This window comes from Sinocyclocheilus anshuiensis, unplaced genomic scaffold (genome assembly GCF_001515605.1).
Source record: "Sinocyclocheilus anshuiensis isolate Anshui unplaced genomic scaffold, SAMN03320099.WGS_v1.1 scaffold1727, whole genome shotgun sequence".
Lineage (NCBI taxonomy): Eukaryota > Metazoa > Chordata > Actinopteri > Cypriniformes > Cyprinidae > Sinocyclocheilus > Sinocyclocheilus anshuiensis.
In genome coordinates, this window is record NW_015552659.1 from 21,872 (window position 1) to 49,669 (window position 27,798).

General features: G+C 40.2%; 1 protein-coding gene across 1 annotated transcript in view; it reads left to right on the forward strand.

The window, feature by feature from the left end:
- Nucleotides 1-19,716, forward strand: part of LOC107667286 (uncharacterized) — a gene marked incomplete at its 5' end in the record, with an annotated part of 22,092 nt that extends 2,376 nt beyond the window's left edge. Inside the window, 5 exons of the mRNA XM_016458928.1 lie at nucleotides 9,621-9,950; nucleotides 10,101-10,424; nucleotides 12,175-12,300; nucleotides 16,492-16,812; nucleotides 19,421-19,716. Of these exons, the coding sequence (XP_016314414.1) occupies nucleotides 9,621-9,950; nucleotides 10,101-10,424; nucleotides 12,175-12,300; nucleotides 16,492-16,812; nucleotides 19,421-19,716 (1,397 nt within the window). The remainder of the gene's footprint in view (nucleotides 1-9,620; nucleotides 9,951-10,100; nucleotides 10,425-12,174; nucleotides 12,301-16,491; nucleotides 16,813-19,420) is intronic.
- Nucleotides 19,717-27,798: the final 8,082 nt, after the last annotated feature.

Here is a 27,798-nt window from a genome sequence, read left to right on the forward strand (position 1 = left end):
CATAAATCAAACAAGTAAACAACAAAAATACTGTATAATGGCTAACACGTGTGTAAATGTTTTTAGAGTTTGTGAAAGTTGTTTATGGCTAATTTTGTATATCCACAACCCCCAGCACTTCCTAGAGCGTGCTTCAGGTGTTCTGGCATTGCTGCATCCATGTCTGAGTCTGTATCATTTGGGCTTCATCTCTTCACAGCATCTGAGGAAAGAGAATATAAATATTTAAAAAATAAATAAATAAATAAAATCAACAATAACATGCACCTGCTTATTTTGAAAACGTCTTTAAGGTTCTACAACTAAATTTAAAATACAATGGAACAAGATTTTGCATCCGTTTCATAAATGAAGCATTATAAAAAGGTAATCAACATTTATTACATATTATTTTACTCTAGAATAATCTTATGTAAGTAAAAGATGTTCTGCATTAAATGTGTTAGATTAGTGAAAAAACAGCAATTTGTCCCCTCCCTCATCAATACCACTGTGGTGTCCTTGAGAAAGACCCTTAACTAGGTGTAACTCTGTGAAAGTTAACTGGACACTTCTGATGAAGACAGGTGGTCTTTTAGAGAACGTCCCCTGAATAGATAAAGGGTAACAATAAAAATGATATAAATAATAGACAAGGAACAAGAGATTTTTTGAATGTCATAAGGCCAAAATTACCTTGAATCACACAGTATAAAGGGGTAGCTTTGAATGGCTTCTTTTCAGGTTGGCCACCACCCCTCATATTGAATTTCGCCATCAAGGCATTTGACATATTTACATTTACATTTAGTCTTTTAGCAGACGCTTTTATCCAAAGCAACTTACAAACGAGGACAATGGAAGCAAACAAAATCAACAAAAGAGCAATGATATACAAGTGCTATAACATGTCTCAGTTAGCTCAATGCAGTACACGTAGTCATTTTTTTATTATATAATAAATAAAAAGAAAACAGATAGAATAGTAAAATAATAGAGCAAGCTAGTGTTAGATGCTTTTGCTTTTGTTAATTGTATAATAAATAAAAAGAAAATAAAAAAAAAGTTACACTAGTTTTTCTAATCTTTTTGTATTCTTTTTGAAGAAAACAAGCAGTAAATGAATAGAGTGCAAGTCTAAAAGGGACAAGTTTTTTTTAAAGAACAGAATTAGAATATTATAGAATTTTCAAATTAATTCATTGAAAACAGCACTCAAATCCAATCTAGTGACATCATGAAAACAAACAAATCATGCTTAAGCAGCTGGGTTCAAGAGTCCCGACGGGAGGCCTTTCTGCATGTTCTTCCTGTTGACGTGGCTTTGCTCTGGGTTTCAAGACATGCAGGTTAGGTGAACTAAAGATTCTAAAAGAAGAAAGTAATAAATATAAATAAATCCACCAGCTCTGTAGTATTTACATCAGTAAGGTTCTTTTCCGTTCTGATATGTCTGACGTCGCCGTAGAACATTGTTTTGTATTCTTTTAAACCGGTTAAACAAGTTGTTTCAACAAAATGATTTGTTTCACTCAAATGTTTCCAGCTGAATCTGTTTGTAGCAGATCTGATTCTGTACATAAGGAATTTCACTCTGGAGACAGCAGGCCAGCTTCAAAACAGTTCCATTTATTGATCTGAAACACATGGGACACTTGATAAGAGAAACATCCGTTGCGCTAACGTCTACCGTTAAACACAATAATGACTGGAAGAAGAGAAGGGAAAATGTGCATCCATTCGCGGTCTGAGGCTGACGTAACTCACACACTCCCCAAAAGCACAGCACGCAACACAGATAAGCATCCCATTCGAACAAACACCATAATTAATAGTTCCTACTCACATTAACATTGCATGACCCATGTAGGAATTTAATATTTAGTGAAATTAAATGACTTCAACTCCATAGAAAAATAGTTTTGGGAAGTTCATCATACAAAAATAAAATACAATTAATATTTCACTCTTCCCAACAGGCTACATTCACCCCCCTGAACTTCACAAAACTAGTCAAAAACTAGTGACTCAATGACACTGGGGATGTGATCACACTCTGACAAAAATCACAGTATCCGTACGCAACATATAAGTTTCCCAACTTACTGAGAGAGCGACAAAAGAAAGTTGGCCAGACTCTCAAGTGTCTGCCCGCAAAAGAAGTGCCATAAACACTACTACAAAGATACTTTAATGATCACCACATGTATTGTACCCCAGTTGCATAAAACTGACAGGGAATCTATATCCCACACTTAAGAAGCTTTAGACCTGAGAAGGCTGAATGAAGGGCTACGTAGGAGAGTTTTCTGTGTCATAATTTGAATCAGTCTATTAACTGGTTTTACTAAACTGCCAGCCCTTGTTATAACTGGGTGAGCAGTTTCGGTTAAAGGCTGAACAATCTCGCCAGAGACTCCATCAGGTGGCATGGACTCTTCCATGTCAAGCTCAACTTCCTCCACATCCATGGTAGAAAGGTCAGGCTCAGAGTTCTGAACGGTTTTCCGATTCTCACATCCGTGAAATTTGTATCCCACACTTAAGAAGCTTTTGACCTGAGAAGGCCGAGTGATGGGTTACGTAGGAGGGTTTTCTGGGTCATAATTTGAATCAGTCTATTAACTGGTTTTACTAAACTGCCAGCCCTTGTTATAACTGGGTGAGCAGTTTCGGTTAAAGGCTGAACAATCTCGCCAGAGACTCCATCAGGTGGCATGGACTCTTCCATGTCAAGCTCAACTTCCTCCACATCCATGGTAGAAAGGTCAGGCTCAGAGTTCTGAACGGTTTTCCGATTCTCACATACGTGAACTGATCCATCAGAGACATGCTCTAGTCTTGTTCTAGAACTGGGATCCCTGGTTCCCTCTTCCAATAATGTGCTTAATGGACAAGCTGGGGAATGAGCTGACCCAACAAATTCGTTACTAGCATCCTCGGATTCATTTAAGGTAGTGTCAACCACAGACTCATCAGTCTCACAGTCCGACTTGGAGTCATCGAAGGCCGGTTCTACACAGTCCTCCCTCTCATCAATAGGTAAGAAGTTGGCTCATAAGAGCAAGTTCCTGTGAACCACCTTCTCCTGATTGGTTCGAGTGTTCCTCACACGGTAGGTATGATATCTTGTATCCACAGATACCACAACATGCAAAGTTGAGTCCCATTTGTCGGCTAGCTTGCGTCGCCCACGCTCTCCTTTGTTGGCGAGCAATACATAATCTCCTAACTCAATGTCTCTGCCTTTGACATCTTTGTTGTAATGCTCAGCTTGTCGTTGTTGACTTGCAGTGTTGTTGGCCCGAGCAAGTAACATAGCTTCTTTGAGATCGTCCTTCATTTTTCTCACATACTGGTCATAGTCTGTGATATTGTTATCCCGATCCACGCTCTGGAACAACAAATCGACAGGCAATCTGGGAATCCGAACGTACATGAGAAAAAACGGTGCAAAGCCGGTTGACTCATGGGCAGTACAATTGTAAACGAACGTCAAGGTTTACAGCATTTGTGGCCAGGCTTGTTTGGCTCTCGGAGGCAATGCCCTGATCATATTACCCAAGGTGCGATTGAACCTCTTGACTTGGCCATTGCCCATCGGGTGATATGCCGTGGTTCGTGACTTCTGTACACCAGCAACTTGTAAAAGTTCCTTGATTAACCTGCTTTCAAAGTTCGCTCCTTGGTCTGAGTGGATTATTTGTGGAAATCCATAGACACAAAAGAACTTATCCCATAAGTGACGAGCGACTTGAGCTGCTGACTGGTTCTTGCACAGGAACGCATTCGCCATTTTCGTGAAGTGGTCTGTTACCACTAATACATTGACACTCTTGCCAGAAGAATCTTCAGCACACCAGAAGTCTATGCACACTAATTCTAATGGGCTGGTGGTTCGAATGCTTTCTAAAGGGGCTCTTCCCTCTGGTTCAGGGGTTTTGCTGACTACACAACGTTGACAGCCTCTCAGGTGTCACTCTCCAAACCAACCCATGAAAATCTCTGTCTAGCCAAAGACAACGTTCTTCCTTGGCCTTGATGGCCTGCCTCGTCATGGATGCCGCACAGGACTACACTGACCAGCGAATCAGGGACTGAACTGGTAATGTGTAAACTTAGTCTGGATCCTTGCAAATGCGGTACAGTATACCATCCAACAGCTTTAGTCTGTCCCATTGCTTCAGCAGTCTCAGAGCCTTGTAAGGTTCCTTAGCTCTTTCTCTCAGAGACGGTCTCTTACCTCGGCACACATAGAAGTGAACTCTTGAAAGCACGTGGTCACCTTCTTGCTTCTCTTGAAGCCCTTTCAGTGAGTAGACGGGTAAGGGGTTCTGACCAACTGGTAATCTCTGTTGGGTTTCTTGAGCAAGCCAAGATATAACTCTATTCTGTGCTCCCACTTCCCACTGTGCATGAGCTTCCAAGACAGCAGAAACCTGATCGGAAGACAAGGAACACTGCTCCAGAGGATGTCCAACACACTGGTTGTTTGCGCTGAGCCTAAAGGAACTCTGAACAGTCTCCTCTCTTATCTGTTCAGACTGTTCGAGCAGATGGTTGTAGGGCTCTGCCACTAGTCTCTGACTCACACGGCTGGGGACAAATGGCTGGCGGCTCAGTGCATCGGCGACTACATTTTTTGCACCAGGTATATACTTGCTGTCGAAGGTGTACGGGGCCAACTTAGCCACCCACCTCTGTTCGCATGCATCTAGTTTCGGCTTTGTTAGGATATAAGTCAACTGATTATTGTCCGTCCAGACCGTAAAAAGATGTCCCTTTAGCCAATGGCTACATTTTTCACAGACGGACTATTTCAATGCAAGAAACTCGAGACGGTGTGCGGGGTAGTTTGACTGAGCCCGTGTGAGTGCCTTACTAGCAAAAATGCATCGGCAACTACATTTTTTGCACCAGGTATATACTTGATGTTGAAGGTGTACGGGGCCAACTTAGCCACCCACCTCTGTTCGCACGCGTCTAGTTTCGGCTTTGTTAGGATATAAGTCAACGGATTATTGTCCCGTCCAGACTGTAAAAGGATGTCCCTTTAGCCAATGACTAAATTTATCACAGACGGAATATTTCAATGTAAGAAACTCGAGATGGTGTGCGGGGTAGTTTGACTGAGCTCGTGTGAGTGCCTTGCTAGCAAAGGCGACAGGTCGTGCCATATACTCCCCTTCAGGTATTTGTGATAATACTGCCCCTATACCATCCAAGGAGGCATCTGTAGAAAGAATAAATGGCTGGGTGAAGTCAGGGTGAGCTAACACCACAGAGTTCAGAAGGGCTGACTTCAGTTGTTCAAAAGATAGAACACACTCTCTAGTCCAGTCTGACGGGCTGAGTTTCCTGAAGACAGCGCCACCCTTTGAGTAGCCCCTTTTTCCCTTGGCTGCAGCGGTTAACGTGAAGAGCGGTTTGGCGATACTGGAACAGTTAGGGATGAACCGTAGGTAATACATGACCATACCCAAAAAGGATTTGATCTTCCTTGGTGAGGGTGACACTTCATCATCCATCATGAGGTCCCTTTCGGTAACGGCGGTAATGGCTGCAATTTTGTCGGGATCAGTTGCGACTCCATGTTCATTCACAACATGGCCAAGAAATCTGACACTCCGTTTTAGGAAGTAACATTTCTTAGGTGCCAACTTCAACCCATGAGTACTCAATCTGTCGAAGACCATCTCCAACCTTTCCAGGGCTTTTTGTTCATTGGGAGCCACCACTAGAAGATCATCCAAATAGCACAGCAGAGTAAGGAAGTTTTGGTCTCCAAATATACTCATCATAAGCCGCATGAAACTTGCTGGGCTGTTGCATAGCCCCTGTGGAAGACAATTGAACTCATAGAGACCTAGAGGTGTGGTAAAGGCTGTAAGTCTCTTGTCTTCCTCACACATGGAGATGTTGTAGAAGCCAGATGTGAGGTCCATTGCGCTGAACAATGCATTCCCTCCCAGGGCAGCAAGACAATCAGCCTGATGAGGAAGAGGGTGTGCGTCCTTTATAGTGCGTGAATTCAGCCAGCGATAATCAACGCAGATACGGAGGTCGCCAGTCTTCTTCCACATGAGAACCAAGGGAGAGGCCCACTCGCTGCTGGATTTACGAGTGATGTCTTGTTTTTCCATCTCCGATAATACTTGCTGTAGCTTCTGGTAATGCACACGTCGGTAAGGTAAACGGACAGGCCAGTTGTGAGACAGATGGATGCGATGCTCAGTCTTTCGCTCTCCCACAGTCTAGCTTGTGCTTTGAGAATACATGTTCAAACTTCTGGACCAAACGCAATAACTGGCCTTTCCATTGAAGTCACTCAATCCCATCTTCTGCAGAATGTCCTGGAAGTCTGGGTCAGGTGATCCATCATACAGAGTTTGACTCAGTGTTTCGACAGTATTGAAGGGTTGCTCTGAATCCAATTCCAAATTTTCCAACCCCACACAAGAAGAAACATTGACAACCTTAGAGTTTTTTTTCAGGGTGATGTCATGCGGGTTAAGCATCCTTACTGGTACCCATCTATCAGCAGTCATGGAAACCACCACACGTCCCACGATGATATCTTTTTTATGGGTTGGCGACTTGGTTGGTTCAATCAACACAGCACTGCCCTCAGAAGTAGGCGATGTAGGAGGTAACCTGGCCCACACCAGGTGTTCCTGCTTAGGCAGCAACGTGACTGCTTGAACCAGTTTGGCAGTTCCTATGATGTCAGGCATCTCATTGCCTCTCCATCTGTTAAGTCCAGAAAGTACATTAAGGAACTGTTCAACATCATAATATTTCGTTGATTCAGGCCTATTTACAACACGCCAGTACATGGGGTTCTGCTTAAACTGGCTCAAGATGAATTTAAGAACGTTGGTGCCCAGTATCAACTCATCTCGTTGTCCTGTAACAACCAGCGTAGGTACACTGACTTCATACTCATACGCTCTCATCTTCAACTGGTACATACACTTTGGCGCAACTTGAAATCCGCCACATCCAACCAGCATAACATTGGCCTGCATCTCGCACTGATCCAGAGACAACCCTGCATCAAGTAGACGGGACTCTGCAACTTCACTGATGGTGCAGGCCACAGAGCCACTGTCTAACAAAGCTCTTAGAGGAACGCTGTCATTGACTAAAACGTTAGTATAGAAAAGGCTGTCTGCCCGCGCCAACCGGGTCACGTTCTGAAACAGAACCATATTATCACTTGTCACTGACTTACAAGTCGACTCATATATGCTTGATGCATCATCTTGGAGGGTCTGAACTTCTTCACCCACATTATCCCCTCCCAAATGCAGGTGTGTCAGTTTCCCTGAATCTGAGAGCGGCTCCCAGACTCGGCACTTTTCCTAGGGCAATCCCTGCGCTGGTGACCAACTTCTAAGCAGATCAGACATCTTTTCTTTGACATGCAGTGTGACCATGTGGAATGGGTTCTTTCACCGCAAACACGACATTTGGATGGACGAGACCAGGAGTGCAATTGAGGTCTATTAGGAGCAGCCTGTGTATTACTGCGGTCGAGCACCCTCTCCAGCATGCTGAGCACTCGCTCTAACGTACCCGTGTCAGTCAAGACAGTATGTGGAGGCGGTGTGGTGATCTCAGGCTTAGTGGTCTGGGTACTGGGGATGCACACTGCAGTGTTCACTGCATCGTTGACCACAGTGGTGGCCTCTGCATGGCTGACTGTAGCAGTTGCTACTTGGAACGAACGGCCAGGGAGAGAGTAAGAGTGTGGTTTCTTCGTTCTCCGCACCCTTTGATGCTCATCTATCGCTTCCTGAACCTCTGCCAATGACCACTTGGTGATAGGCTTGTACCTGAACACACTAGAAAGCTCAGCATCAGGGCAGTTTCTAATAAACATCATTGAGATTTGTTGTGAAATGTTCTTCATTCGACTACCCTGTTTCTGCAAGTGATTATCAGCGATTTCGGCCGCATTATTGAGACAGATCCAATAGTCAACAGGGCTTTCTTTGTCATGTGGCAGTGTAGAGTAGAAGTCTGCAAGTGGAAGACAAGACTCTGGGCTTTCACTGAAATAACGTAAGAGCATTTTGTAAATGGCTTCAAGGGTAACAACCTTGTCAGGTGAGGGATTACTTTTTAGCCCTACTTTGACTATGTTTTTAGCTCTACCCAAAAGGTGGTTCAGAACCTCACCGGAATGCTCAGCTTTTGGACAGTCACACTTTTGTAAGTATAGCTCCATTAACTCTATCCATTCATGGACAGAGTGTTTGTCTGTACCATCACCACGGAAAATGGGAGGTTCTCTATTGTCAGATCGTACAATCAGATTCAACCTGGATAGGTCAAGAGTAGTGATAGCATGCTCACTTTTAACTGTCAAGGGGCTAGTCTGATGCCCCAGAGTAGGACTACGATCGGCTAAAAGCCTATCCAGAATGCTATCTCCAATTTGGCTACCCAGCTCTTCAATGAGCTCTGTAAACTGCAGCCGAGAATCATCAATGATAGGAGCAGGTGTAAATGAAGCACCAGAATTAATGTTGTCCCCCTCTTGTGAATAGCGCAGATTAACATTACAAGTTTGATTATTTTCCTTACGTCTCACAGCACCATCTATACTGATTAATCCTCTACCTCTGCCCAAGACTGGTGTAGACATGTTGTACATTTTACCTTCTGTACTGATCACCTGCTTAAGTAAATTGATCCAATGTCTTAAAGATTTAATGTCCGATCCAAAAGTCAATGTCTTAGAATGTCAGGAAAAATTGAATGTAACTGAGATGAGAGAAGTTCATTATCTGACACTGGAAGGCAGGACGCGACCCTCGGCTTGACACCTGACAGGCAACTGCGGCCGGCTTGCAGAATCCACGGAAGTCACCGCGAAAATCCCACATAGACGGTCGGACCCCGGTGATTGGCGGCGGCTGATCGGTTGTATCCTAGAAGGTCACGGCACCAGTTTTTATGTAGCAGATCTGATTCTGTACATAAGGAATTTCACTCTGGAGACAGTAGGCCAGCTTCAAAACAGTACCATTTATTGATCTGAAACACATGGGACACTTGATAAGAGAAACATCCGTCGCGCTAACTTCTTCCGTTAAACATTGTGCACAAACCATGAGTTTGTTAGCTCCACGTGCGTCAGACAAAAGTCGCATAAAACTCACATAAAGTAACCAATACACAAAAATACATTTGTATACTTGACTCAGAACACATTGCGTTTTAGATTTAATAAACTTTGACCAAATTAATACTTTTAACCATACCAATAATGACTGGAAGAAGAGAAGGGAAAATGTGCGTCTTGCCTCGCCAGCGTCCATTCGCGGTCTGAGGCTGACGTAACTCACACACTCCCCAAAAGCATAGCACGCAACACAGATAAGCGTCCCATTCGAACAAACACCATAATTAATAGTTCCTACTCACATTAACATTGCATGACCCATGTAGGAATTTAATATTTAGTGAAATTAAATGACTTCAACTCCATAGAAAATTAGTTTTGGGAAGTTCATCATACAAAAATAATTAAAAATAAATACAATTAATATTTCACTCTTCCCAACAGGCTACATGTTCACTGAAGTTACTAAGCTAATCTATATCTATAATAATTCATTTATGTTCTGCAGGTGTTTGTAATGCAGAAACAGATGAGACAATGTCAGTGATGGAAGGAGATCCTGTAATTCTACATACTAATCTTTCTGAAATACTGAACGATGATACAATACTCTGGGGGTTTGGACCTAAAGAATCGGTCATATCTCAGATAGCGAGAAAGAACGACTTGACCTCATTTTTTGTCGCCGATGAAGTGAGTTTCGCAGGCAGATTGCAGGTGGACCAAAAAACTGGCTCTCTCACCATCAGAAACACCAGAAACAGACACTCGGGACAATATAAACTAACAATCTCTAGAGAAAAGACCACATCCAGGATATTTCATGTGGATGTCTTTGGTGAGTATCTCAAGAGAGTCTCTTTCATTTAATGAAAGGATCTTGTTTCAGGTTTCATGATATCACACGGTATGATTTCATGCTGCAAGCATCTTACATGGACAGTACAAAAAATCTTTATAAATCAGTTCTGGTCTGTTTGTTTTCCAGATGTGGTTGTTGAGACGGATGGAGTGAAGTCAGTGTCAGTGACAGAAGGGGAATCTGTCATTCTACAGAATGATGCTACTGAATTACAGAAAAATGATCTGATAGTATGGAGGTTTGGAGATAAAGGCATCCTCCTAGCTAAAATCGATGTAGAAACTAACAAGCTCTCATTAAATCATGCTGATGAACGATTCAGAAACAAACTACAACTAGAACAAAATGGATCTCTGACCATCACAAACGCCAGACCCGAACACACTGGACTTTATGAAGTACAGATCAGAGGCCGCGATAGCTCACAGCGGTTCCTTGTTTCTGTCAGTGGTGAGTTTCAAATTAAAGGACTTTAGCACAAAGTATTTGAAAATAATCAAATAAGCATGAAATAAAAGCTGGCTTCTATGTCTTACTATTAGCATGGCTACAGAAAAAAAAAAAAGTTTTTAATACTTTACAGTAGGGCTAGGTAATATGATATCAGCAGCAAAATAAAATAAATATTAAACTGTAAAAAATTAGTTGCTGTCACAGTGCTGCTACTGTGTCGGAGCGAGGAGACGGAGGGAATCCAGAACAAATATAGACTTTATTAACACCAAGGAACACACATGTAGCACAGGAATCAACGAACAATACCGGACCCTGGACATGGAAACACACAGGGCTTAAATTATGGGACTAATCAAGGAACTAACAAGACACACCTGGAACTAATGAACATAATCAGACATGAGGGAGAAACTAGGTCATGGGGAGAACATGGGGAGAAAAACGCAAGACACGGGAACACAGGACTGATAGTTGCTGCCTTAAACTTTTTATGTTGAATCAAATTATCAACAAGTCATTTCAACTTACATTAAATTGAACTTACTTAAAACAGTTGAATGTTGCATAACTTAAAAAATGAAGTTGAAACATGGTTAACTTATTTTAATAAGTAAAAGTAACAAAAACATATGTTGGCATGACTTATCGATCATATAATTTTTTACAAGTAAAAAAAAAATAAAAATGTTGCCTTGGCAACTTACTGAAATAAGTAGGCTACTCAAATGTAAGAATATGTAAGAATTTAGGTTTTGAAAAAAAAAAAAACCATTGGAAAAAAAATCTGCATATCCACGTGTTTCCCGTGATGTTTATATCATATCATCTAACATACATTGCCTTAATCAAAAATCAGCACAGTAATTAAGTGATTTCTGTCATTTTTTTAATGGAGATAACAAACATTCTGTAGAAACCTTCCAATAAACACTGCTAATTAAACATTTTAAAGCATCCATGTGAAAACAAACCTGGAAAGAGACAAAGGATTTGGAGAGAAAAACGAGAAATTCCAGTTAATTATTCATTGGATATATTGTTAAATTGTGAGAGCAGACAACAAATGCGCAGCATGTTGTCTTTTTATATTGTTACAGCGGAATAAGAAGGAAAAAATAAAATAATCAGGACTGAATAGAGTTCTTGCAATTGATATTCTTCTTAGGTCATGTCACAATAAATACGTTATTCTCCTGACGGCTGAAAATAAAGGTGAAAGCACAACCTTATGATTTGAAATGATTTGTTTCAGTCTTTTTGAGTGGAATTTCCCCAAACCGAGAGTGTCTCCCATGATCTCAAATGCAGCAGATAATTAATTTGCAAGCATCAGGGAGCTGCTCTCATTATGCACGATATTGAATGCGCTCGCTTTTACTTTCGCTTTCCAATTTGTGATCACCCGCACAGATCACCCGCAGGGAGCGGCGGTACTGAGCGCACATTTTACAAGATAATATATTTGTCAATGACGCTCAGGATCTGTTGTGCACCAAATCGCCCTGCCGTGGTCTTGTCAGTCAAATGACAGCAGCAAGTAATGTAATCGGTGTATGGACGAACACAGTGTAACACCAGTAACACAGATTACCAAAGCAAGCCTAAGGTCAACTATAAACTAACGTGGAAAGTAAGGATGTAACATGTTGAATACTATATACTGTACATGTCAACTACCTGACACCTGTCAGTCCTGAATCATGAAAAATATTTTGTCCTCTAATAATTTACTGTCTCTTTTTAGCTGATTTGGGTTGGTCATCAACTGTCATGGCTGGAATAGTTGTTGCTGTTCTGCTGTTGGCTGGACTTTTAGCTGCTGTTGTGATTTACTATCGCCGCATGATCTCTCAACTACAAAAACAAGTGGGTAAGTATTACAGTGGTATTACTGCTTAGAACCTTTTGTGTTCCGAATGAGAGAGGTAGGATACACGAGCACAAAGCTCCATTTCGCAAACAAGCCTTTAAAGTATACTCCTTTGTCAGTCTGTGAGGTATTTGGTAAAGTGAAAGTTAAGACCAAGTCTTCTTAAAGGGGTCATATGATGCAATTTCAATTTTTGCTTTCTCTTTGGAGTGTTACAATCTCTTGGTGCATAAAGAAGATCTGTAAAGTTGCAAAGACTAAAGTCTCAAATCCAAAGAGATATTCTTTATAAAAGTTAAGAGTCAACCACGCCTACCTAAAACGGCTCGTTCTAACGCGCCCCCACATGTCTACGTCACGATGTGGGAAGATTTGCATAACGCCGCCCAAATGTTCACGCAAAGTAACTTTTATTCTCGCTGTAGTATTGTTGCTGCCGCCACCATGTCGTTGATGTTGTTTGGCCTTCCAAAAGAGGACAATATCCAGCCCGGGGTCGTCACATGTGGTTGCCGCAAGCCTCCTTCGTCGAATCCGCTGGCTGCGCCGTTCTCAAGCCCGCCCACCTCTGCTCACTCAAGCCCACCTGCCACCGCTCACTCTAGGCCTCCGGCCTCCGCTCACTCAAGGCAGATTTGGTGGACATTGAGAAGTGTGTGACGCTGTTTCGTTGTGAAAGCAAAACTACTTTGTTTGGTCTTCCAAAAGAGGACACGACTAGAAATCAGTCTACTTTGTTTGGTTTTCCAAGAGAGGACACGACTAGAAATCAGTGGTTAAGTTGTATTTACAACACTGTTCCAGAACACTTCAACCCAAATATTCCGAAGATCTTCTGGCTGACCTTTTAGGCCCAGCTGTTGAGCAGCATTGTGCAAAAGGATGGTCCTTACCGATCCATAATCTAAGATGGCGTAAGCTTTCATCTTGTGTGCCCCGTTTCGGAGAATGACCTTGACGATCTTCAGAAGAACCTTTCGGCTGGCAGGAGTCTACCGAAATGAGAAGTATCTCGTTCATAGTGTTGAGGAGACAGGCATTAGCAGAAGTACCTTCATTTGGCGTAGTCTTTGGGAGGTCTGCACTCCTGGGATTGATGTCATGAAGGACCAGCAGGTGACAGCTATTAAACTGTTTGCAGTGCATTCTCCCAGATTACACTCTGAAACTTGATGATTCCTCCCACAGCGGCAGCATCTGTCGCAGTCTTTGATCCAGTTTCGTTTCTGGTCAACGGTAAGCTGCTTAAAGTTGTTGCAATTGTTGAGGGAGTGTTTGTGGTGGCACTTTCTCTGTGCCAAGCAGAATGGTGGCACTTTTAGCTGATGGCTTAGAGTCTCTGATTACCTCTCGTGTTCGTGCTGGATATCCACGACGACTGGCTCCTACGAACCTTGATGTGTCCTGCTGCACTTGAATTTCATACTCTAGCCACTCTGACAGATCAAGAAGGGTGGGGATTGGCACTTGGTGTGGATGTGCAAAGCGTCGGAAACTTGACCTGAGGTCGTCTGGCAGCTTCCCCAGGAGCCGGGAGACATGTGAGCCACGCTGCAACTCAAAGGTGCCCTTCCTTCCTAGTTGCTCTAGCATGCCAATGAGGGAACGAACCTTGAGGGCAAAGAGTCGGAATGCTTTAATGTCCCCACTGGCTATGTTTGGACCATCCATGAGCTCTGCTATGCGTTGCAACACGAGCTGATGCGGCTGTCCGTATTGCTGATCCAGTGCTGCCATGGTCTTTGTGAAGGGTTTTTGGGAATGACTGTATGAATCAGCGATAAGCAGGGCCTCCAGCTCGAAGGACTATGTAAAAATGAATGGCTACTGGTAGCTCTTCTTCCTGGTTGTTAATTTGCCGGTTGATAACAAACCCACTACGGAGCGTCCGGTTAGAGACTTTACCACAGATGATCAGGTATGCGGGAATAACCCATTTATTGTCACCACAAACTCAGTACACTGAAGAAATGTTGTTTTTCATGTTTGTTTGGCTTTCTACAAATTAAAGATAAAGGAAAAATACATAAGTACAAATAACAAATAACAGTGGTCACAATACATATAATAACAACACAATATTTGCACAAAGAATATATTAAATACAGTAATTAAACATTCAAATAAGAAAACAAATGTGCCATTATATGGGAAGATGCGCTGCTAGAAATTACTAATAATGAGCAGTTGAAATCTGACACCTCTCAGCGCTGAGGACCGAGATGGAGCCGCTCTGTCTAGAACATTAGTGCGCATGCGCCAAAAGCGTGTTTTAACTCTCAGAAATGAGCGATACATATTAAATATATATATTAAATAAACCATATGATGATTAAATGGCAGATAAATTATGTCTTCTAAACATAATGGTAATATACTGTATGTGCGGAAACTAGTATGTAAATACACATTAACATCTTCCACGCTAGTTTGTCTTTGTCACCCACATACATTAACTTATAAACACTCAGAGCAGTTAAACGTTAACAAACAATGCAGAAAGCAATGGATGAACAGACTGTTACTTACTTTATAGGCACGCACACAACTTTAGCAAAGATAAATCGCTACAGTACTACTAGCATCCGTCCGCTTTCCCGATCGTTCTAACTCAGTGGGCGGGACCGCTGACCTGCGCATCCTGCCCGGAGCGCTGATTGGCTCGCGGGATGGATGCTGCATCTGTAGTGTATTGCGACTGTAGTGTATTGCAAGGGAAACTAAGACACATGAATATAACCCATGTGTGGCCTTTTTACCTCAGATGTTTAAGTGAATAAAATAGTCTTGACAGCCTTACTTACCGGAGTTCCACAACTATTGACTTTGTTTTCTCTCACCGGACTTGTGTGTGTGTGTGTGTGTGTGTGTGTGTGTAGGTGATGTAAAAGAGGAAAGCAGGCATTTGGACCAAAGCACTGCGAGGCAAGGGAGGGGGTTGATCAGCTTTTTTCGAAGGCTTTATTGTGTTTATGGGGTGCACTGTAACATGTGTTCATGCTACGTTTAAAAAAACTTTTAACTTTATTTTACACCGCTTTTTCCATTCTCATAAAAATGGTCTGGTCTATTGACTTCCTAGTTCTATGAAGCCTCTCCCTTAGAAATACTCAATGGTCTCAGATTGGTTAATTGGCTCAGTGTGTTGGTCCAATGCTCCCCCTAGGGCGAGATCAAGGTCATCGTCAGCACAGCGGCCAGCTGGGTACGCAGGCCATGCCTCAGCCCTGAGCGCAGCTGCCGCTTCGACAGAGATCGCACAAGAAATAGCGCTACAGCGTCAGCAAGGGCACCCGGCAGACAAGGAGACTCCGCATTCCTGGTGTTTGTGCCAGGAGGAAAAGAGCATGGTCTGTACGACAGGCCAGCGATCAAGAGAGCACATTCTTGTTTGAATGTTGTATTGCCAATGTTGGTTGCAGTAAACACAAAGAGGAACATACCTCATCAACAGAGCTCTTTTTCTCCTCTGACTATTGCCCGCGATATAAGCAAAACTTCTCCCCCGGGAGACTCGGCTCAGCTCGAGCCATCAGGTGTGTGTGTGCCCCAAGCAGCACCACACCCCCTTTGCTGCGTGTTCCCGGGGGCAGGCTTTATGTAAATTTTAGGGTTAGTGATGTCACAAACCCAGGAAGTAGCTCATTGTAGTCCCTACCAGCTATACTTTCATGTTAACTGAAGGCATCCTCACCTTATTCCAGAAAAGTGGCTGATCCAATGCAGAGTTGTACAGCTGCAGCTCACATGCATGAATGTTGGGGTTGGGGGAGGGGAGGGGGCGTGTCTGAACTAGTTGATGCATGAAATCAGCACCCTGATGAAGAGGTTGACTGGCACAAAGTATTTTATGTATTTTTGAAAATATAAAAATACTCATGTTAAATGTTTAAATACTAATTACATTTGATTTTTTCCAAAGGCTTTAAAATACAAAATAGTATTTTGTATTTCAAATACGTATTTTAAATGCATGTATCTGAAATACTGCCCATCCTTGCTAACAATGTCCTAAAACGTATTAGAAAAATACAATGTGTTAAAACATGTCAGCAACATGTTAAAACATGCTAGTAACAGGCTAGCAATGAGTTAAAACATCTTAGCAACATGCCAAAATATGCTCTTTGTAAAGTTAAGCTTGATCTTCTGAACACATTTCTGTTCTGTTTCTATGTGCCACTGTAACAGCTGAAGAAGAGAAAGTGGAAGGAATGGAAGGAAGAACTGTCGTTCTAAACACTGGTACTACACTACAGAACGGTGATGAGATAAAGTGGTGGTTTGGAGATGACAAAAATCCCATAACACAAAACAGTGAATGGGCCATTAAAACCACTGATATAAATTGTGATGTTACTGACGAGAGATTCAGAAACAAAGTGCAGCTGGGTGGTGGGACTGGAGATCTCATTATCAGTTATATCAGGACCATTCACTCTGGAGTCTACAAAGTACAGATCAGCGGCAAAACCAGAATTAAAAACAAGAGATTCATTGTTACTGTCAATGGTGAGTAGATCAATAATCATGCACTGTGTGAACAGATGATCTGAACTTAACACAAATTCCCAAAGTGCAACGTAATTTTAGTTACTGTTAGATTTTAATGTTTTTCATTGTTAAAATAAAAATGTTAAGTTATAAGATATAATAATAAGTTATAATAATAAGATATAAAGTCGTAACATTACCAGAATAAATTCATTTTGGTGTAAGTAAAAAAACAACAACAAACACTTGACTATGTTATATCATCACCAAGTGTGAACTATTCTACAGTGTGGGAAATATTTATTTGATCCCCTGCTGATTTTGTAAGTTTGCCCACTTACAAAGAAATGAAGGGTCTGTCATTTTTATGGTAGGTTTATTTTAATGGATAGAGACAGAATACCAACTAAAAAATCCAGAAAAAACACATTATACAAAGGTTTTGATTTGCATTTCAGTGAGTGAAATAAGTATTTGATCCCCTACCAACCAGCAAGAATTCTGGCTCCCACAGACTGGTTATGTGCCCAAGTGGAACACAGATTAGTCCTGCCACTTTAAGAAGTTACTCCTAATGTCAGCTCGTTAGGTGTATAAGACATCTTTCCACACAATCTGTATCTTCCATCCCAACCTCTCCCACCACCATGGGCAAGACCAAAGAGCTGTCAAAGCATTTCAGGGACATGATTGTAGATCTGCACAAGGCTGGAATGAGCTACAAGACCATCAGCAAGAAGCTTGGTGAGAAGGACACAACTGTTGGTGCGATTATTCGGAAATGGAAGAAATACAAAACAACCATCAATCGGCCTCGGTCTGGAGCTCTGAGCAAGATCTCGCCTCATGGGAAAAGGATGATCATGAGAAAGGTGAGGGATCAGCCCCGAAGTACACAGGAGGAGCTTGTTAATGATCTTAAGGCAGTTGGGACCACAGTCACCAAGCAAACCATTGGAAACACTATGCCGCAATGGATTGAAATCCTGCAGCGCACCCAAGGTCCCCCTGCACAAGAAGACACATGTACAGACCTGTTTACATCTAAATGATTCAGAGAAGGCTTGGGAGAATGTGCTGTGGTCAGATGAGACCAAAACTGAGCTCTTTGGCATCAACTCGACTCGTCGTATTTGGAGGAAGAGAAATGCTGACTATCACCCCAAGAACACCATCCCTACAGTCAAGCACGGAGGTGAAAACATGACTATGAGCCCAAGAACACCATCTCTACAGTCAAGCACGGAGCTGGAAACATTATGCTTTGGGGCGGTTTTTCTGCTAAGGGTACAGGACGACTTCACCGCATTGAGGGGCAAATGGACGGGGCATGTACTGTAAAATCTTGGACGAGATCCTCCTTCCCTCAGCCAGAACACTGAAGATGGGTCATGGATGGGTCTTCCAGCATGACAATGACCCGAAACATACCGCCAAGGCAACAAAGGAGTGGCTCAAGAAGCAGCACATTAAGCTCATGGAGGGGCCGAGCCAGTCTGCAGACCTCAATCCTATAGAAAATCTGTGGAGGGAGCTGAAACTTCCACTTGCCAAACGACAGCCAAGAAACCTTTAGCATTTAGAGAGGATCTGTAAAGAGGAGTGTACCAAAATCCCTCCTGAGATGTGTGCAAACCTGGTGACCAACTACAAGAAACGTCTGACCTCTGTGCTTGCCAACAAGGGTTTCTGCACCAAGTACTAAGTCATGTTTTGCTTGGGGATCAAATAATTATTTCACTCACTGAAATCCAAATCTATTTCTAACCTTTATATAATGTGTTTTTTTCTGGATTTTTTGGTTGGTATTCTAGCTCTATACGTTAAAATAAACCCACCATAAAAATTACAGACCCTTCTTTTTTTTGTAAGTGGGCAAACTTACAAAATCAGAAGGGGATCAAATGAATATTTTCCCCACTGTATCGCCTCTCTCTGAACTGAGGCATTAATATATGTTTTAAAAATAACATTATGAATTTCAGTGAAGCTGCTTCAAAACAGTGTGTATTGTGAAAAGTGCTTACACAAATATACTAAAGTTATGAAACTAAAGGTCTGTTCATGCCATGCACAATAACAATAAAGATATTAATAAAAATCTTTCTAAATTCAAAAGAATAGTGCCCACACCACAACTAGAATGTTAACGACACAGAACGATATAATTGGAATAACTTTCAAAATAATTTTTCTAACCCTGATGAGCGATAAAAATATTGACAGCCAATCACAATCTATCCTGCTTTGAAGAGCTCGAGCACTTAAAGCTCGAAATGACAAAACTGCAGCGTGTGCTTATAATAAACAGAACAATATTGTGCGTTTGTGTGGATGCTAATATAGTTATCTTTATAGTTATTGTTCTTGGTGTGAATGAGCCTTAAAGGAGTTATATTGCAGAAATGATGTAGAAATATTTTGAGAGAAATCACAATATTACAAGAAAAGATGTGATGATGAATCATAGGTAGTCACAGGTAATTCAGATTTCAGATGAGCTGAAACTACGAACATAAACTAGGTTAAAAAAAATGCCATCAAAATGAATTTGTTGAAAATGCAAATTAAATTAATTCACACTTTATTTTCTGTATTTGTGTTTCTGTTTTGCTTTGACATCAAGTGGGGAACGTGTCAGTGAAGGTTGGACAATCTGTCACTCTAAAGACCGATATTAAAATACAGGAAGGAGATCTGATACTGTGGACCTTTGGAGTTAAAAACGGTCTCATTGTTAAAGCCGAATCAGGGAAAACTAGTATTAGTGAGAGCTTCAGAGGCAAACTGCAGCTGAATGATCGAGATGGATCTCTGACCATCACAAACATCACCAATGCAGACTTTGGACATTTTCAACTACAGGTCCTCAACAGCGAACGGAACAGATTCAGGAGATTCAATGTGATCAAAGGTGAGTAGAACAACATTTATTCTAATTAATACACATTTAAACAACAGTACTGGTCTTCAAATCTGATTGGTTGGCGTTCCAAGAAAGTGTTCCACTTGTATGTGCTTGTTCATCCCATAAATATGACACTACGGGGCCGTTCACTAAGACATCACATGTCTTTTGTGCACTCAAGTTTGTTATTTTAAATGTAATTTTGTGCCAAGTATGCTTACAATAGAATTGATACCGTCTAGATGAAGACAAGAACTTTTTAGAATGCCGCAAGCACACCGCAGGTCATGTGACAAGAACCATCCAATCAGCTTCACCCTTCCGTAACAACATTGAAAGCTCAGCCAAGATGAAGGAACAGCTGATCATAGCTGGAATAGCCAGAGCTGTACGATTTGTCAAGCGCCTAGTATTTCGACACCAACTGGAGAAACAAACAGTGAATGGAGATGCATAAGTGTTGATGACAAGTATGGGATTATGTATTAGCCAACTGTAGTTTACTTGGGTAAATACTGCATATTTTCATTATCCAAACATTGATTACCTTACAGCTAGCCAGAAATACTTTCTTTGCAACTGACTAATATTACACCTGTAGACAGATTTGTTCAGAGTCTAGCTACTTATCTTAGCCATATTAATGGAGAGCGCAGCTCAAGGTTGCTTAGCAACGGCAGACACCATGAGGGGGGGAGGGGGGGGCACAAGCTCCTGAGCACTTTGGAAAGAATGAGAAAGCCCAGCGTTTTCCACACATTTTTAGATGACACATGTGAACCGTCCCTAAAACCACCAGTAGGTGCTGGCAAGTCCCTATCTTAAGTCATTCATCAAATCATTTACTCAAACGATTTGCTCAAAATGGCTTATTCATTTAGAAAGGAAGCAAGTAACCATCTTTATGAACGGATCGTTGAATCATTGACTCACTCGATTCATTCAAAAACAGATTGTAATGACTTGATTACTTTTTTCTTTAGGGAATTATTATTATTAATTCATTCAGATTTTGAAAGGACTCGGATCTGAATAATTCGAGGTCCACCTGATTAAAACTGATTTCAAATTTGTTATTTTACACTTTAAATCAACGACTCGTCCAGCGAGACGTTAACGTCCGTGTATATTAACGATTCTGTTCATATTAATTCGTGGCCAACGACACATGAACAAAATGGTAATCTTATTCATTTTGAGCAAGGTAACAAGGATCTAGGCAGAGTTTTAACTTTAAAATATCACAACACCAGACAATGATACTTTATAAATGAAACGAATTTTATTGGCTATTCTAGATTACATTAACTAAGCTAAAACACACATACACACATACACATACAGGTTCAGGGAAATGATGTTAACGGAGTACTGAGGAAAGCCCAAAGTTTAGCAAGATATTCGCTACAGTTCTTTTACTTGCAACCTGAGAAAATTCATAAAACAGAGACTTGGCTTATGTTTACTGCTTAAAGGTCCATTAGATGGTTCATTTATGCTGAAGCCAGTCACGAAACATACTGACGTTCTGTTGCTTAAATGAATCCAGATGGGGGGGGGTCAGTTCTTGCTGTCCTAGTGCTTGTCGACACCGGAGGTGGTTTGGTAAATCACTCTCTCCTTGTGTTTCTTGTAAAGATAAGCAGAGCGAGACAGGAACTCATTTGAGAAAGTTGGCGACTGGGCTGACCATGGTTCAGCTTTTACGACTCTCATATGGTTGAGAAGAAATGTTAGTTTTCTGGTGGAATGCGGAGATTCCATCGTTCATTTGTGTGATGTTCGCAAATGCCTTACAAGATACATTTATGAATGAAACACAGTGTTGCTCTGAGATGCACAAATATCTGCCTCCGGCTTTGTTTGGGATTATTGTAGTTGGCAAAACAGAAAAAAACAGACAATATTGTGTCTAAATGTAACTTAATTTCTTATCTGTTGAACTGTTGTATAAAAATCAATATCACATTTATATCACTGATGCTCACGGGGAAAATGTCACTCTTGCTTGTGTGATATTACAGCACTGTATTATATCTTATAAATATAAAAAACAAAAGCCCATACAGGCATATGTTTTGCTTTCATAACTTGAATAATAGGCTCATTCATAACTGCATTCTGATATGCTTCATCAAGCAGTGAATACTTTTTTGAAAAGTCTTTGTTGCCAAGTGAGTAAAACAACAATCGATATCGTAGACGATAAATACCGCACACCCCTAAAATAAAGTAGACCTGAAGATGCTTTATTCATTGATAGTCTTTATTTATCAATAATCTGTCCCTCCATCTATCTTCTGAAGCCAATGGAAGATGAATGAAGTGATTTTATTAGGTTTTCAAGGAAAGACTTCTATAGATTCATATTGTAAAAATATTATCTTTGTATTTTGTCATTATATTTTGTTTAATGTTCTGTTGTTTTCAGCATGTGTAGGGACAATCGAGTGGAGCTGTAACATCATCCATGTGTAGATGTATATGTAGCAGAACTGTTTTTTTCTTACTTTTTAGCATCCACACGCCTTCGTCACGCATGGCTTCATTACAATATTTCTGCATTTATGAAAAGAAATAAATGTATTCGTTGGAAATGTATTCAATATTTTAAACAAAGCTTTGTCAAATATTATTCAAAAGAATATTTTGGAACTTGTAGTTTTTCGAGTTGTATGCATTAGCCTATTGTGCCTGTTCAATGTCTGTATTTCTGTCGTTGTCCATACCAGTAAAGTTTTGTTGATCGACTTGGAGAAAGAGAAAAAAGCGATCTTTAGTGGATGCAAACAGCAGATGGTGCTAATGCAGTTATTATTATAGTTTGAGATGTGTTAAAAAGAAAAAGTTACCATCGTAACGTATCAAATTTTCGGGGTTCCCCGCATGTGTGTTACGTCTAATAAAGCTGGAGGATTTCGGATTAACACTGTTCGTTAATAGCCACCGTTTATTATTTTATTATACTCAAGTGTTTAGACGAACCTTGTATGAACGTTCTGTTACAGTAGCATAAGTCATAAATGCATAGCATGAATTTATTATTTACTATAATAAAAGAAAAAAAACTTACATTTTCGTCTTTAGTAAGTAGTAATTTTTAACAAATGTCGCTGTCAGCCGGGTGGGAGTGGTTCGGTGTTAATATCAGATTTTGATGGAATTTGCAATATGAGGAAGACTTTAAAGATCTTTCTGTTTTTCACATTTAATGTGCGGTAAGTGTGTAATTTCATTCGTAAACACTTTCGGTTTCACTTTGAGCATTTCACATTGGATGAAGTTTCTCTTATTCCTTAAACTGTCACTGTTCCGCTGCCGGGATGCTTGGCACTCTTTTTTTTTTTAATTGCGTTTTTACTCTATCAAATATTTTAGTAAATCACCCTGAACTAGGGAATTTGAAAGCTTAAAAACACAAAATTCATCCTGTGAGAACCGTTTTGGAATCAGACATTGCGTTACCATGGAAACAGTACTTTAAAATCCTCTTAGCTAGCTCCTCCCCCTAGTGGATGGTGTCAAGTTTCATACTACAAAATTTACTATGCTATTTTATAATCAAATCTTTTTTAATGCTGACAAAACATATCGTTGGAAAGATCTGACAGTCAAGGTTTTATATTTGGTGACTGTTTTGTGATAGAAGTGATGTGACAGAAATTGATTGATTTGGGACAGAAAAATGCGTAAAAAAAATTCAGTAGAGTTTGGGTGTCACCCGGTGGTTATTTTTGGTACAGCACCCAAACAAAATCTCTCAATTTTTGTGATATCAACTTCAAATTTGGAACATAACTTGGTTAGACATATGGCTTTAATTTTATAGCAATTTTAGAGTGCAATATATTTTATAAAATATTTATTTTATGTAAAATAAAGTTTTAGTATACTATATTTTCTTTACTGTAAACTTAAACTTCTAGAACTTTTTTATATTTTCTTTATATGCTTTCACTTCAGCAATATTCTGCTGTGTGATTTAATAGTATGCTCCTGTAAGAAAATAGCAATAATGGACAGACTTTCAGCATCATCTTCACTTGAAATGGTACCATCTAATCCTGTTTACATGAATATGAATTGAGTTTAGAGACCTGTTGCTATGACAGCAACTCCAGGATGAGGTTCGATGAACTTAATCCTGGATCATGTCAAATCATCAACAATAAAATCCTGCTAACTGAGTAATCAACAGATGAAAGAACAGACCCCAGATGTTAAATATACAGTATATAAATAAACATTAATCCAGAAAAGCTGAAATATTGTTTATTGTTAATTCATATAAAAGATCGTTTTTACTTATGTTAACATACAACGTTACTTTTGTTATTGAATTTAAAAATGTCATCCACATAAAGAATGAAACACAGAAGCGGGTTTTCAGATGAGATATTCTGCATTACCGTCAGTGGTTACGGTCAGCTCTAGTCTTTATTCCTTCTGTCTTCTACAATTAATTCAGGTCAAACTTCTTAGCTAGAGACTTTGTTTTGTAGGTAATTTCAATCTTTAGAAATATAAGATTCAAAATCAATGAACTACATGATCAAATAAATGTGTTTGCACGAGTAAGGATGGAGAGATTTACTAAGCAGTGTAAAACCCATCTGTTTTCAGCTTTACACATCGTCTAACTATATCAAATTAAACCCCATTCTCTTTCTATGTACTGCTGTAAAAGACGAAGAGGAGACTACATTTGTGATGGAGGGAATGTCTATTACTCTCAACTGTTGTACTGAAATACAGAAAGATGAGCTTATCGTGTGGATGTTTGGAGATCAAGAGACTCTGATGGCTCAAAGGACGGGGGGTCCAGAAAGACTTTTGATGGTCCTGAAGCTGGACAAGTGGACCGGATCTCTGACCATCAGAAACATGAAATGTGAACATACTGGACATTATAAACTACAGATCAGCTGCAGTAGCAAAGGGGCCTATTACGAGACATTCAAAGTTAGCATTCATTTCATTTAATTTCATTTATTTATATAGCACAAATAAACACAACAGGAGTTGACCACAGTGCTTTACAGAATATAAAACTAAGATACAGATAAAGAAGAAAACAATAAGATAAAAAAATAAATAGAACATAATTAAGAATTGCTAAAAAGCTCGGGCCAGAAGATAAGATTTTAACTTCGATTTAAACTCATGCACAGAGGACAGGGATCTCAAATAAAAAGGAAGACTGTTCCAGAGCCTAGGTCCAACAACGGCAAATGCACGATCCCCTCTTGACTTCAGTCGTGTTCGAGGCTGAGCTAGAGAGTAATTGTTTGCGGACCGCAGACACCTGACTGATGTGTTCAGATTTAAAAGTTCAGACAGGTCCGAGGGTGCAAGACCATTAAGGGATTTAAAAACAAACATCAATATTTTAAAATCGACTCTATGACGAACCGGCAACCAATTTAGAGCCATTAAAATAGGAGTAATATGTTGGCATTTGCGGACTCCCGTTAGAAATCTGGCTGCAGCGTTTTGCACCATTTGAAGCCTTGTAATAGAGGACTGGGAAATTCCAGCATATAAAGAATTACAGTAGTCCAATCGAGATAAAACGAAAGCATGTGTGACTCTTTCAAGATTTTTGGGGGACAGAAACGGCTTTACTCTAGACAGGAGTTTCAGATGAAAAAAGCCTGACTTAACTACTGTGTTTATGTGTTGATCAAACTTAAAGTAGGAGTCCAGAGTTATTCCCAGACTTTTCACAGTTGGTTTGATATAAGAGTGCAGATTTCCAACATTGACAATGTTTTTTTCTTTCCCCACAGAGGGCCCAAACACAATTGCTTCAGTTTTACTCGCATTAAGGTGTAGAAAATTTGAGGACATCCAGGATCTTATGTCATTTAGACAGGCAAGCAAGGTTTCTAAGCCCTTCTTGTCAGTGTGCTTAAAAGGCAGATAAATTTGAGTGTCATCTGCATAGAAGTGAACAGATACTCCATGCCTTCTAAAAATAGAACCTAGAGGTAACATATATAATGAAAACAGAGTTGGAGACAAAATTGATCCTTGAGGAACACCACAGGTAAGAGGAGCTATGGATGAGACGGAGCCTCCAATGCCAACTGAAAAGGTCCTGTCAGTAAGAAAAGATTTAAACCAACTGAGGGCACTTCCACGGATGCCCACATAATGTTCAAGACGTGACAATAGAATGGCATGATCAACAGTATCAAATGCTGCACTAAAGTCTAATAGCATTAAAATTACTGAGTCTCCGGAGTCAACAGATAGCAGAATGTCGTTCAAAACTCTTAATAGTGCAGATTCAGTACTGTGGTTTGTCCTAAAACCGGACTGAAATTTATCAAGGATAATATTTGCATCAAGGAAGCTCTGTAATTGCAGTAGCACTGTTTTCTCTAGAATTTTAGATATAAAAGGTAAATTAGAAATCGGTCTAAAATTTGATAAATCAGTGATGTCCAAATTAGGTCTTTTCAATATTGGTCTCACTCTGGCATGTTTACAAAGAGCAGGAACAGATCCTGAGAGAAGGCTTTTGTTGATAATTAACAGGATCCATGCCCCAACACTGTCAAATATCTGTTTAAAAAAATGAGTAGGAACAATGTCAAGAGAAGAGGTAGTAGGGTTCAAATTGTTGACTATGTCTGTTAGACAAGACATGGTAATTGGGTCAAAAGAGTTTAAAAACCTGGTGGCCATAACAGGATCGGCTGGATCAACAGATGAGGGTAATATAGACCATCTAATAACTACTATTTTGTCAATAAAAAAACTCTGAAATTTTTCGCACAGAGAGGAAGATTCAGTGAGAAAATTGTTTCCTACAGGGTTAAAAACAGAATTTAAAATATTAAACAAGATCCTAGGATTATTTGAATTTTTAGCAATTATCTCAGAGAAATAGAAAGACTTAGCAGCCTTGACAGCTTTCTGATATGATATTAAAGACTCCCGTAGTATTTCATAGGACACCTGCAGCTTATCCTTTTTCCATCTGCGCTCTGCTCTTCTGCAAGCTTGTCTTAGATGGCGAGTGTTACTGTTCAGCCATGGCTCAAATTTATTTTTCTGATGTTTAAGTCTCCAGGGGGCAACAGTATCAAGCACGTTGGTACACAGAGAATTAAATACATTGAGTAGTTTATCAATGTCTACTGTATTTGCTAGATGTCCAATAGGAAACATCTGACCAGCTTCAAAAAATGCAGCAGAAAAGGCTTCAGCAGAGGCCGGACAGGATAAACCTACACGTGACCATTTTACAGGTCTAACAGGTGTAGTGATATGACATGAAAGATCAACACTAAATACAACTGGTCTATGATCTGAGAAACTAAGATCACCAATTTGAACATCTGAGATAGGGAAACCATGAGCTAAAACCAGATCAAGTATATGGCCATGTACATGAGTTGGCTCATTTACCCATTGAACAAAATCACTTCCATAAGATTCACAAAGTCTTTGGCTAGTGCTGAGGAATCACAGCATACATGAATGTTAAAATCACCAACAATTAAAAGTCTCTCATATTTGGGAGTTATCACACCTATGAAGTCAGAAAACTCATTTAGGAAGACTTTGTTTGTTTTCGGAGGACGGTACACTACTGCTACTACCAACGAGTTTGCCTGATCCAGTGAGAAAAGCTGTACTTCAAAAGTTGAGTAGCAATCTGTGTCCAGTATCCGACAGCAGAAACAATCAGTCAGTTTCATATTTAAAGGTCTTTGCAAGAGTGATTAATACTCTCACATACACACAAAATTTGATCCTGGCAGAATCTGGAGTCTTATAAGTTTGTATTTGTGAACTTGTTGAACTTTCCATAACAATTTTAATTATGAGTCTTTTTAAAGGGACAGTTCATCCAAAAAATCTAAATAGTGATTTACTCACACTCATGTCATTCCAAAACAGAAATGAAGATACGTTTAATGAAATCTGAGAGTTTTCAGTTTAGTTAGAAAAATAATAATTTGTTATTGTTCTTTATGAAATAACAGCAAACTTTATTTTCCATCGAGTGAGGAAAACATGGTCACTTCAGGCCAGTAAAGATCTCAACAGTAGACATTATTGCACTTTATTACAGGTGTAAC